This window comes from Chiloscyllium plagiosum, unplaced genomic scaffold, assembly GCF_037043375.1.
Source record: "Chiloscyllium plagiosum isolate Xiang-an unplaced genomic scaffold, Cpla_swu_hap1 HiC_scaffold_1, whole genome shotgun sequence".
Taxonomy (NCBI): domain Eukaryota; kingdom Metazoa; phylum Chordata; class Chondrichthyes; order Orectolobiformes; family Hemiscylliidae; genus Chiloscyllium; species Chiloscyllium plagiosum.
The window spans coordinates 123,196,328-123,209,200 of NW_028270139.1; the positions used below are offsets into that span (position 1 = coordinate 123,196,328).

At 41.7% G+C, this 12,873-nt stretch overlaps 1 protein-coding gene across 6 annotated transcripts in view; it reads right to left on the reverse strand.

Annotated features, from left to right (window-relative positions):
• The window catches only part of malt1 (MALT paracaspase 1), a 140,062-nt gene that overhangs the window by 41,824 nt on the left and 85,365 nt on the right, over positions 1-12,873 (reverse strand). For 4 of the 6 annotated variants that reach the window (XM_043679132.2, XM_087990363.1, XM_087990355.1 and 1 more), the window contains 2 exons: positions 9,493-9,589; positions 1,033-1,116 (listed from right to left, as the gene is read on the reverse strand). In XM_043679132.2, coding sequence (XP_043535067.1) covers positions 1,033-1,116; positions 9,493-9,589 — 181 coding nt within the window. The remainder of the gene's footprint in view (positions 1-1,032; positions 1,117-9,492; positions 9,590-12,873) is intronic. The other 2 variants (XM_087990381.1, XM_043678865.2) reach the window with 1 other exon arrangement.

Consider the following 12,873-nt stretch of genomic DNA (forward strand, 5'->3'; position numbering starts at 1 on the left):
TTGTCTTGTGTTTTAAATTCCTTATTCCCATTTCTCCTTAGTTCCTTCATAAGAAGGTGACCTGTAATTTTTGAACAGGCCTGCCCAGTTCTGGACTCACCCATTGTGTCAAGATTGTTCAGGATCTTAGATATTCACATCATACCACCCCTCATAATAAAAGCAAAAATCTACAGCAGATATTGGAAATTTAAAATAGGAAACACAGAAAACGCTGGAGAAACTCAGCAGATCTGGCAGCTTCTGTGGAGAGAGAAACAGAGTTAATAATTCAAGTCCAATACAACTCACCTTTAGTGTGCTGAAATGACATAGTTTGGATGTTCTTCATTGTGAAGAACAGAAAGGAAGACTTTTATTTAAATGGCTATTTATTAGGAAGCGTGGATGTCATTTCCTGGTCTTTTTCTCAGGGGGTGGTAGATGTGGTCATACGCGACGTGTTTGTTGATAGAGTTCCGGTACTCTATCAAAGTAACTGGAACACTATCAACAAGCACATCGAGTTAGACTGCATATACACCTCCTAAGAAAAAGAACAGGAAATGACATCGCCATCAGAAATGATGTCACCACAGGAAATGACATCAGCAACCCAACGAAACCCAAGTCTCCAAAACATTACCAAGATCTTTGGATTAGCAGTCTAGCAATAATATCACTAGGCCAACATCTCCTTGGCTGCACTATTCACACAAGCATTATTTCAGATTTTAATGAGGGTAAACTATAAGATAACTTAATTGCTCAGTTTGAGGTTCTGTATGTAGATTTTCTCGCTGAGCTGGAAGGTTCATTTCCAGACGTTTTGTCACCCTACTAGGTAACATCTTCAGTGTCCTTATACATCAGTCAAAGAAAGTAGACAGGCAGAAGAGGCAAGCAGTGAGGACGCAAATGATATACTGGCCTTTCTTGCAAGAGGATAGCAGTTCAGAAGTAGGACTGTCTTGCTGCAGTTAGACAGGTGAGACCATATCTGGAAGACCGCATGCAGTTATGGTCTCCTTACATAAGAAAGGATATACTTGCCATAGAAAGAATGCATTGGATGTTCATTCAGCTGATACTGGGATGGCAGGACTGTACTGTGAGGAGAGATTGGTTCAACTCCATCTGTATTTAGGAGGTAAAAACAATGACTGCAGATGCTGGAAATCAGATCAGTGGTGCTGGAAGAGCACAGCAATTCAGGCAGCATCCGACGAGCAGCAAAATCGACATTTCGGGCAAAAGCCCTTGCTTTATTCCTGATGAAGGGCTTTTGCCCGAAACGTCGATTTTGCTGCTCGTCGGATGCTGCCTCCATCTGTATTTACTCAAGTTTAAAAGGATGAAAGAGGACCTGATTGAAATATACAACATTCTAACAGGGCTGGACAGACTAGATGCAGGGAGGATGTCTTTCCTGGTTTGGGAGTTTAGAACCAGGGAGCAGAGTCTCAGGATATGGGGTAGATCAATTAGGACTGAAATGAGGAAATAATTCCTCACTCAGAGCAGTCAACCTGTAGAATTCTTCATTACAGAAGGCTATGAAAGTCAAGTTACTGAATATATTCAAGAAAAATATAGATATATTTTTAAATGTCAAAGGTAGATAGATTACTTACAGTGTGGAAACAGGCCCTTCGGCCCAACAAGTCTACACCGACCCTCCGAAGAGCAACCCACCCAGACCCATTCCCCTACATTTACCCCTTCACCTAACACTATGGGCAATTTAGCGCGGCCAATTCACCTAACCTGCACATTTTTGGATTGTGGGAGGCAACTGGCGCACCCAGAGGAAACCCACGCAGACACGGGGAGAACGTGCAAATTCCACACAGACAGTTGCCTGAGGCAGCAATTGAACCCGGGTCTCTGGCGCTATGAGGCAGCAGTGCTAACCACTGTGCCACCATTCCGCCCACGTATCAAGGTATCCCAGCTATCAAGGAGTTTTGTGAGAAAGCAGGAATATGGCATTGAGATAGTAGATCACCATGATCACATTGAATGGTGGAGTTGGCTCGAAGGGCTGAATGGCCTACTCCTGATTTTGATGTTTCTATATTAGTGAGTTTTGAGAAGATTTGTTGCTCAGTTTGAGGTTCTGGATGTAGATTTTCTCGCTGAGCTGGAAGGTTCATTTCCCGACGTTTTTTCACCCTGACTAGGTAACATCTTCAGTGGGCCTCCAGGCAAAGCACTGTTGATAAATTCCTGCTTTCTATTTAGAGGTTTGGGTTTTGTTGGGTTGGTGATGTCATTTCCTGTGGTGATGTCATTTCATGTTCTTTTTCTTAGGGGATGTAGATGCAGTCTAACTCGATGTACTTGTTGATAGAGTTCCGGCTACTTTGATAGAGTACCGGAACTCTATCAACAAGCACATCGAGTGTGACCGCATCTACCACCCCCTGAGAAAAAGAACAGGAAATGACATCACCATAGGAAATGATGTAACCACAGGAAATGACATCACCAACCCAAAGAAACCAGCAGGGATTATCAACAGTGCTTCACCCAGAGGCCCACTGAAGATGTTACCTATAGTAGGATGATGAAACGTCTGGAAATGAATCTTCCAGCTCAGCGAGCAAAACTACATCCAGTTTCTCTATTACCTCTGGTTCTCTCTCCACAGGTGCCGCCAGACATTCTCTTGCATTCCTCTGTTTTTATTTCAAATCACTCGTCACTCTTAAACTTCACAGGAAACAAGCCCACCGTCCAACCTGTCCTACCAAAAACAATAAGCTCATTCCAGGTATCAATCTAACAAATCTCTTCTAAAACACCTCCAATGGTTTTATATCCTTCCTTAAATGAGGACACCAAAACTGCACACAGTATTCAAGATGTGGTCTCAGTTAACATTCTGAAGCACAAAATCCCTACTTTTATGTTAAATTCCTCTTATAACAAATGATAGAATGCCATTAGCCAGCCTTCTTAATTACTTGCTGTACCTGCATACTAATGCTTTCTACTTGAACACTTAGATCTCTCTGCATCTTAGAATTATACAGGTATTCTCTGTTCAAGTAATAAATGGTTATTTTAGTTGCCTGCCAAAATGAAGAACGTCACATTTTCCCACATTATACTTCACCTGCCAGACTTTTTCCACTCACTAAATGTATCTATATCCATCTGCGACCTTCTGACTTCTTCACAACAGACAATTCTACTTCTCTTGGTGTCTGGATGCCACATGAACAGAAGGATGTGAACACATTGAGATCAGTGCAGTATCGGTTTATTAGATCCAGGGAGGAGGAACATCGGTTGTGAGAAAAAATTGAAGTTGGGACTGTTCTCCTTGGATAGAAAAAGACAATGAGGAGATCAGATTGAGGTTTTCAAAATCATGACCAGGTTAGATGGAGTAGACAGGGAGAAACTATTTCCACACATAAAAAGAAACAAGAACAAGAGGGTATAGACTTAAATCAATCTGCAAATGAAGGAGGAAATGTGAGGAAAAGCTTCTTCATTCAACAACTAATTAAAGTATAAATGCTCTGTCTAGAAGTGTGGTGGAAGCAGACTCAATTGAGGCATTCAGGACGGGCAAGGTTAGGTGAAAAAAACCTAGGAGATTGGTATTAGATAATGAAGCTAATTTAATGAACTGGGACAGGCACAGTGTCCTTCTGCATCATAAATCTTCTGTGATATCAAGAATTTAGCTACATTGCCTTCACTGTCCTCATCTAGGTCATTGACATAAATTGTAAAAAGCAGAGGCCCCAACACAGATCCCAGCAGGACTCCACTCATCACATGCTACCAATCAGGAAAAGACCCAGTTATACATCCTGTCCATGTATTATCAACCCATCTTCTATCCATACAAATGTGTTACTCCCTACACTGTGAACTCATAGAACATAGAACATTACAGCGCAGTACAGGCCCTTCGGCCCTAGATGTTGCGCCGACCTATCATACCAATCTGAAGCCCATCTAACCTACACTATTCCATGTACGTCCAAATGCTTGTCCAATGACAACTTAAGTGTACTTAAATGTACTTGGCGAATCTACTACCATTGCAGGAAAAGCATTCCATACCCTTACTACTCTCTGAGTAAAGAAATTACCTCTGACATTTCTCCTATATCTATCACCCCTCAATTTAAAGCTATGCCCCCTCGTGCTCGCCGTCACCATACTTGGAAAAAGGCTCTCCCTGTCCACCCTATCTAACCCTCTTATTATCTTATATGTCTCTACTAAGTCACCTCTCAACCTTCTTCTCTCTAACGAAAACAGCCTCAAGTCCCTCAGCCTTTCCTTGTAAGACCTTCCCTCCATACCAGGCAACATCCTAGTAAATCTCCTCTGCATCCTTTCCAAAGCTTCCACATCCTTCTTATAATGCGGTGACCAGAACTGTACACAATACTCCAAGTGCAGCCGCACCAGAGTTTTGTACAGCTGTAGCATAACCTCATGGTTCCGGAACTCGATCCCTCTATTAATAAAAGCTAAAACACTGTATGCCTTCTTAACAACCCTGTCAACCTGGGTGGCAACTTTCAAGGATCTGTGTACCTGGACACCGAGATCTCCTACTTTGCACAATAATATTTCATTTTTTTTCAGTCCTTTTCAGATCTAACAGATGCTTTGTCACACCTAGAGGTTAAAATGATCAGTGAGAAAAGGAAAAAATAACAATAGTTCAAAACCAAAGTGAACCTCCTTGTCATGAACCATTACTTCCCCAAGAATCAGACTGAAAGCAGTTAGCTATTAGTCACTAAACATTATTCACTCGATACTCCAGAGTTTATGCAAACTGTCTAATTTGTCCCACCTCCAAAACTTTATTTTTGCTGCTTTTAAAAGAGAGAGTATCAAGTGCTGGAAATCTGAAATACAACCATAAAAACAGAATAATTTTTCTGTATTTTTAAGGAAGGAGATAGATGGTTTGACCTTCAGCTGGAAACCTTCATCAGAACTGGAATCCAATTCTGACACAGTTAGCATATGAAATGTTAAATAAAAATAGAAAGCGCTAAAGACTCTCAGTAGGTCAAGCAGCATCTGTGGAGAAAAGAACATTTCTGGTTGATGACCTTTCATCAAAACTGATGAGTGTTGACAAGCCTTGATGACAGATCACTGACCTAAAACATGGGGTGGAATCTTCCAATTGTTGATCTAAATGCTACCACCACTCACAGTACAATTTCTTCATTAGCTGCTAGGACATTTGAACAAATATTCCAGCTGGGGGCAAATGCCACGAACATCTCCTCTAGCAACATTGTGCCCAAGGTGAGAACCCGGCCTATCTATTGAGTTTACAGCTAATGCATCAGAATTAGATTGGAATTTCACTACAACAGACACATAACTTCAGCTCTGTTATTTCAAACAGCAGGCAGCAACAGTACATGATTTTAGAAGTATAGTTTCTAGTCAAGGGATCAACTAACAGGGCAAGCGATCCATTTAAACGTCAGAACAGGAGTAGGCCATTCAGCCCCTTGAGCCTATTCCACCATTCAAGGAGACCTTGGCTGATCTGTGGCCTAACTCTAAATACCTGCCTTTGATCCAGACCCCTTTGTTACTTCCCTTTGTTTAACAAAAATGTGTCTGTGTCAGTTTTAAAATTAACAATGAATCTGTATCCACTGCCATTTGTGAAAGGGAGCTTCAAATAAGTATAGAGTCATAAAGATATACAGCACAGAAACAGACCATTCAGTCCAACTCGTTCATGCTGACCAGATGTCCCAACACAATCTAGTCCCACCTGCCAGCACTTGGCTCATATCCCTCCAAATCTTTCCTATTCAGATACGCACCCAGATGCTTTTTCAATGCTGTAATTGTACTAGCCTCAACACTTCCTCTGGCAGCTCATTCCATACACATACAACCGTCTGCATGAAAAGGTTGCCCCTTGGGTGCCTTTTACATCTTTCCACTCTCACCCTAAACCTATGTCCTCTAGTTCTGGACTCCCCCACCCCAGGGGAAAGAAGCTTTGTCTATTTATCCTATCCAAGTCCCTCATGATTTTATAAACCTCTATGAGGTCACTCCTCAGCCTTCAATGCTCCAGGAAAACAGCCCCAGCCTATTCAACCTCTCCCTATAGCTTAAATCCTCCAACCCTGGCAACATCCTTGTAAATCTTTTCTGAACCCTTTCAAGTTTCACAACATCTTTCCGATAGGAAGGAGACCAGAATTGCATGCAATATTCCAACAGTGGTCTAACCAATGTCCTGTACAGCCGCAACATGACCTCCCAACTCCTGTACTCAATACTCTGACCAATAAAGGAAAGCATACCAAACGACTTCTTCATTATCCTATCTACCTGCGACTCCACTTTCAAGGAGCTATGAACCTGCACTCCAAGGTCTCTTGGTTGAGCTACACTGCCTAGGACTTTACCATTAAGTGTATAAGTCCTGCTAAGATTTGCTTTCCCAAAATGCAGCACCTTGCATTTATCTAAATTAAACTCCATCTGCCACTTCCCAACCCATTGGTCCAATTGATCAAGATCCTGTTGTAATCTGAGGAAACCTTCTTCATTGTCCACTACACCCTCAATTTTGGTGTCATCTACAAACTTACCAACTATACTTCCTATGTTCATATCCAACTCCATTTATATAAATGACGAAAAGTAGTGGACCCAGCACTGATCCTTAAGGTACTCCATTAGTCACAGGCCTCCAGTTTGAAAAACAACCCTCCACCACCATCCTCTGTCTTCTACCTTTGAAGCAATTCTGTACCCAAATGGCTAGTTCCCCCTGTATTCTATGAGATGTAACCTTGCTAACCTGTCTCCCATGGGGAATCTTGTCGAACGCCTTACTGAAGTCCATATAGATCATGTCCACCGCTCTGCCCTCAATCTTCTTTGTTACTTCTTCAAAAAATTCAGTCAAGTTTATGAGACATGATTTCCCACACACAATGCCCTGTTGACTATCACTAATTAATCCTTGCCTTTAAAATACATGTACATCCTGTTCCTCAGGATTCCCCCCAACACATTGCCTACCACCGAGGTCAGGCTCACTGGTCTATAGTTCCCTGGCTTGTCCTTACCACCCTTCTTCAACAGTAGTACCACGTTTCCCAACCTCCAGCCTTCCAGCACCTCACATGTGACTATCAGTGACACAAACATCTCAGCAAGAGGCCAAGTTTCCCACATAGTTCTAGGATATACCTGTTCAGGTCCAAGGGATTTATTCACTTTTATGCATTTCAAGGCATCCAGCACTTCCTCCTGTGTAATATGGACATTTTTTCAAGATGTCACCAACTATTTCCCTACATTCCAAACCTTCCATGTCCTTTTCCACAGTAAACACTGATGCAAAATACTCGTTTGGTATCTCTCCTATTTCCTGCGATGAAGGATTCCTGCCAGAATTGTCAATTTTCCTGCTCCTCGGATGCTGCCTGACCTGCTGTGCTTTTCCAGCCTTTCCTGTCAGGGTGAAAGGAATATACTTTCTCTGGATTCTTGTTATCTCATTTCTGAAGGCTTCCCATTTTCCAGCCGTCCCCTTACCTGCGAACATCTGCCTCCAATCAGCTTTTGAAAGTTCTTGCCTAATACCAGTTCTTGTCAAAATTGGCCTTTCTCCAATTTAGAACTTCAACTTTTAGATCTGGTCTATCCTTTTCCATCACTATTTTAAAACTAATAGAATTATGGTCACTGGCCCCAAAGTGCTCCCCCACTGACACCTCAGTCACCTGCCCTGCCTTATTTCCCAAGAGTAGGTCAAGTTTTGCACCTTCTCTAGTAGGTACATCCACATACTGAATCAGAAAATTTTCCTGTACACATTTAACAAATTTCTCTCCATCTAAACCCTTAACACTCTGGCAGTCCCAGTCTATGCAAAGTTAAAATACCCTACCATAACCACCATATTATTCTTACAGATAATGGAGCTCTCCTTAAAAATTTGTTTCTCAATTTCCCTCTGACTATTAGAGGGTCTATAATAAAATCTGGATGCATTCCTAGGAATATCCTCCCTCAGTACAGCTGTAATGCTATCCCTTATCTAAAACACCATTCCCCCTCCTCTCTTGCCTCCCTTTCTGTCCTTGCTGTTGCATTTGTATCCTGGAACATTAAGCTGCTAGTTAAATCCTCCTGAGCAGCTCTAGCAAATCACCCTTCCAGTATATTAGCCCCCTTCCAATTCAGGTGCAATCTATCCTTCTTGTACAGGTCACTTCTACCCCAGAAGAGATTCCAACGACCCAAAAATGTGGATCATTCTCCTATACATCAGCTCCTCAGCCATGCATGCATCTGTTCTATCCTCCTATTCTTACCCTCACTAGCTCACACGGCCAGACTAATCCAGATATTACTACTCTCTCAGATCTCCTTTTTAAATTCCTGCCTGATTCTTTATTCTCCCTTCAGAATCTCACCCTTTTCCCTTCCTATGTCATTAGCTCCAATGTCTACAATGACCTCCAGCTGGTCACAATCCCCTTAAGAACATTCTGCATCCTCTCTGAGACATCCTTGATCCTGGCACTAGGGAGGCAACACACCATTCTGATTTTTACCTGCTGGCCACAGAAACATTTTTCTGTGCTTGGAAATAGAGAGTCCCCTAACACAATTTTGATCTCTTGGAACCCCACATACCCCTCATTGCATTAGAGCTAGAAACTTGGCTGTTCGTGCTACAGTCCCCTGAGAATCCATCACCACCTATATTTTCAAAAACAGTATACTTGTTTGAAATGGGGATAGCCACAAAAGACTCCTACACTACCTGCCTCCCTCTCTTATCTTTTCTGGAGTTAACTCATCTATGTGATTGTATCTGCAACTTTTCTCCCTTCCTATAACTGCCATCCATCACATTCCCTTGCTCTTGTCAATTCCTCATTGCCTCTAACTGTCTCTCCAATCGATCCATTCGATCTGATAGGATTCGAAACCAATGGCATTTATTGCAGACATAATCCTCAGTAACACGTAAATTCTCCCTAAACTCCCACATCGACAAGAAGAGCATATCACTCTCCTAAAGGCCATTCAGAAATGCTTCCTAATTTCTCTCTTGAATGTTGTGGCCCTGATTCTCAGATTATGCCTCTATTTCTAGAATCCTCAGTCAGTGAAAATAAATCACTATACTCATCGCTTTCTTGCCATAAAAGCGAATGCATTTTTATCTGAAGAATGCAATGAGATAATAATCTCTCTCATTTTCAGTATTCCAAAATAGTAGTTTGAAGAAAAGTAGATAAAACATCACATTGCAGTGTGTAATGAGCTCATATTGAGGCTCAGCTCAGTTCTGAAGAAGGGTCACCAGACTCAAAACTCTAACTCTTAATTTCTCTCCATAAGTGCTGCCAGACCTGCTGAGGTTTTCCAGCAATTTCTGGGTTTTTTTTCACACTGATATCTCACACAATATTAACTTTCAATTTAGTATTGATGAATCTCCAAAGTGTAACTCCTTACCTACAAATACATCTGCTTCCATACTCCATTGTTCCGCCTTGTCATTGAACACACGGCAACAATACCGTCCCTGATTGTCTCGGTTTATATTACATATCTATTTTCAAATAAAAGTGTGTTTGGATTAATCACTTATATACACATATCATACAGAGATTAGACAGTGGAAGTAAGTATATTCCACAAAAGATCATCGATACTCACAGGTGACGTGCAAGTAGACTGGAGGTTGGCTAACATAGTATCGGCTATTTAAGAAAGGTGGTAAAGACAAGCCAGGGACCTCTAGATCAGTGAGCCCGACATCAGTGGTGGGCAAGTTGTTGGAGGGAATCCTGTGGGACAGGATGTACATATACTTGGAAGGCAAAGATTGATTAGGAATAGTCAACATGGCTTTGTGCGTGGGAAATCTTGTCTCATGAACTTTATTGAGTTATTTCAAAAAGTGACAAATAGGATTGATGAGGGTAACGAGGTACACATGATCTATATGGACTTCAGTAAGGTGTTCAATAAGGTTCCCTATGGGAGACTGGTTAGAAAGATTAGATCTCATGGAATATAGGGAGAACTGGCTCAAAGGTAGAAGACAGAGGGTGGTGGTGGAGAGTTGTTTTTCAAACTGGATGCCTGTGACCAGTGGAGTGCCACAAGGATCAGTGCTGGTTCCACTACTTTTCATCATTTATAGAAATGGAGTTGGATATGAATATATGAAGTATAGTTAGTAAGTTTGCAGATTACACCAAAATTGGAAGTGTAGTGGACAATGAAGAAGGCTACCTCAGATTGCAATGGGATCTTGATCAGCTGGGACAATGGGCTAAAAAGTGGCAGATGGATTTTAATTTAGATAAATGCGAGGTGCTGCATTTTGGGAAAGCAAATCTTAGCAGGACTTATACACTTAATGATAATGTCCTAGGAAGTGTTGCTGAACAAAGAGACCCTGGAGTGCAGATTCAGAGCTCCTTGAAAGTAGAGTCACAGGTAGATAGTGAAGAAGGTAAGCAAAAGTGAGGACTGCAGATGCTGGAAATCAGAGTCTAGATTAGAGTGGTGCTGGAAAAGCACAGCAGGTCAGGCAGCATCTGAGGAGCAAGGAAATAGATGTTTCGGGCAAAAGCCCTTCATCAGGAATGATGAAGGGCTTTTGCCTGTAACGCTGATTTTCCTGCTCCTCGGATGCTGCTTGACCTTCTGTGCTTTTCCAGGCACCACTCTAATCTAGTGAAGGTGTTTGGTATGCTTTCCTATATTAGTCAGAGTATCGAGTACAGGAGTTGGGAGGTCATGTTGTGGCTGTACAGGACGTTTTTTAGGCCACTTTTGGAACATTCCATGTAATTCTGGTCTCCTTCTTATTAGAAGGATGTTGTGAAACTTGAAAGGATTCAGAAAAGATATACAAGGATGTTGCCAGAGTTGGAGGTTTTGAGTGATAGAGCGATTCTGAATAGGCTGGGGCTGTTTCCATGGAGCGTTGAAGGCTGAGGGGTGACCTCATAGAGGCTTATAAAATCATGAGGGACATGGATAGGATAAATAGACCAGGTCTTTTCCCTGGCGTGGAGGAGTCCAGAACTAGAGGAGAAAGACATAAAAGGGACCCAAGGGGCAACTTTTTCATGCAGAGGGTGGCGTGTGTATGGAATGAGCTGCCAGATGCAGCATTGGAGGCTGGTACAATTGCAACATTTAAAAGGCATCTGGATGGGTATATGAATAGGAAGGTTTTAGAGCGATATGGGCCAAGTGCTGGCAAGCAGAACTAGATTAGGTTGGGATATCTGGTCGGCATGGACGAATTGGACCGAAGGGTCTGTTTCCATGCTGTACATCTCTATGACTCTATGTACCAACCAGGAAATTACATGAGTATTGTCTATTACAACAGTTGTCAAACAAACAATCTTCGTTGAAGATCCCCTTTAGAAACGGATTAGTAGCCAAGGAGCCCTCCTCTAAATTATATGAATATAAAATATTCCCCAGAAGAATATTTTGCATATTAAGTGTTTATTAACACTCTACCAATGACAGCAGCCCAGAATCTGAAGGAATCAGGAGTTTGAAGGAAGCAGAATCCCAAGGGGTACAGAAACTCAGAGGAGCAGGAATTTGGAAAAGGAAGGAATGAGGGAGAGAAGGAAAAGGGAGAGACGAGTAATGTTGCTGGAGCAGAGTGTGCATTCAGCCAGCTTACTATTATGGTGCCCACTTGAAGGCAGATCTTCTGTCATGGATCCTTTGAAAATTCTCTGCACATCCTATTGGATCAAGTAGGCCCTATTTTGAGAGCTACTGCTCCATGATTAACTAAATACATTCCCATCATACAAATCTCCCACAAGCAGTGTGAATACAGATAATTTATGCTATTATTTTTTTAAACATGCAAAGAAAATTGAGAGTATTCAATTCTCAGAAAAATACATCATGAGTTCAGAGAACAGTATGTAGTCTCAGGTTTTAGGTCTCTCACAATCTCAGAATGACCCAAAATGACAGCCAATATCTACAGAAGTGAAGTCACTATTAACAATTTGCACACAGATAAGTCCACTAAGAGAAATAAGATTAATGAAAAGATAATCTATTTTAGCAAAATTAATTGAGAGATGGATACTGGCCACACAACATTGAGGAACACCTTTGCCAGTCTAACAGTGACACATGTACCCAAGAGGCAGATGGAGCCACAGTTGAAGGCCAGATGCAATTGACAGAACCTCAAAATTGGGCAGAATCTCTCTGTACTGCTTTGTGATATCAATCTTAATTATGTATTTACTGAATAGGAAGTAGAATTTGAAGCCATGGCCTCCTGTGTCGGAGGAATGAATGCTACACAGTGAGCAATGATGGATAAACTATTTTTAAAATATGACGGGGCTGGGTTTCAACTTTTGGGAGACTGGTGGAACACTGGTTACCAAAGAAGTGACCTCACAATCACAGTATTCTAGTCTCCTGGTGGGTACAACCCTCTAGGTTATAAATCTCAATTTTGGCAAGGATCCTTTATATGTAGGAAGGGTTTAGAGGGATATGGGCTGGGTGCTGGCAGGTGGGACTAGATTGGGTTGTGATATCTGGTCGGCATGGACGAGTTGGACCGAAGGGTCTGTTTCCATCTCTACATCTCTATGACATTCTATGGTACTTAAAATCCATTGTCAACCATCATCAAAAATTCAACTGGACTAGTTAAGCATATTCTGCCTTTCATAAATCCATCCAAACAACTTCATTGATTCATTATAAGGTCAGAAATGGTAATGTTTGCTGATGAATGGCTCAGCACCATCAATGGTTCCTCAATTAGTGAAACAGTCTAAGCTCACATATGGCAAGAGCTAGATATAGGCTGATAAG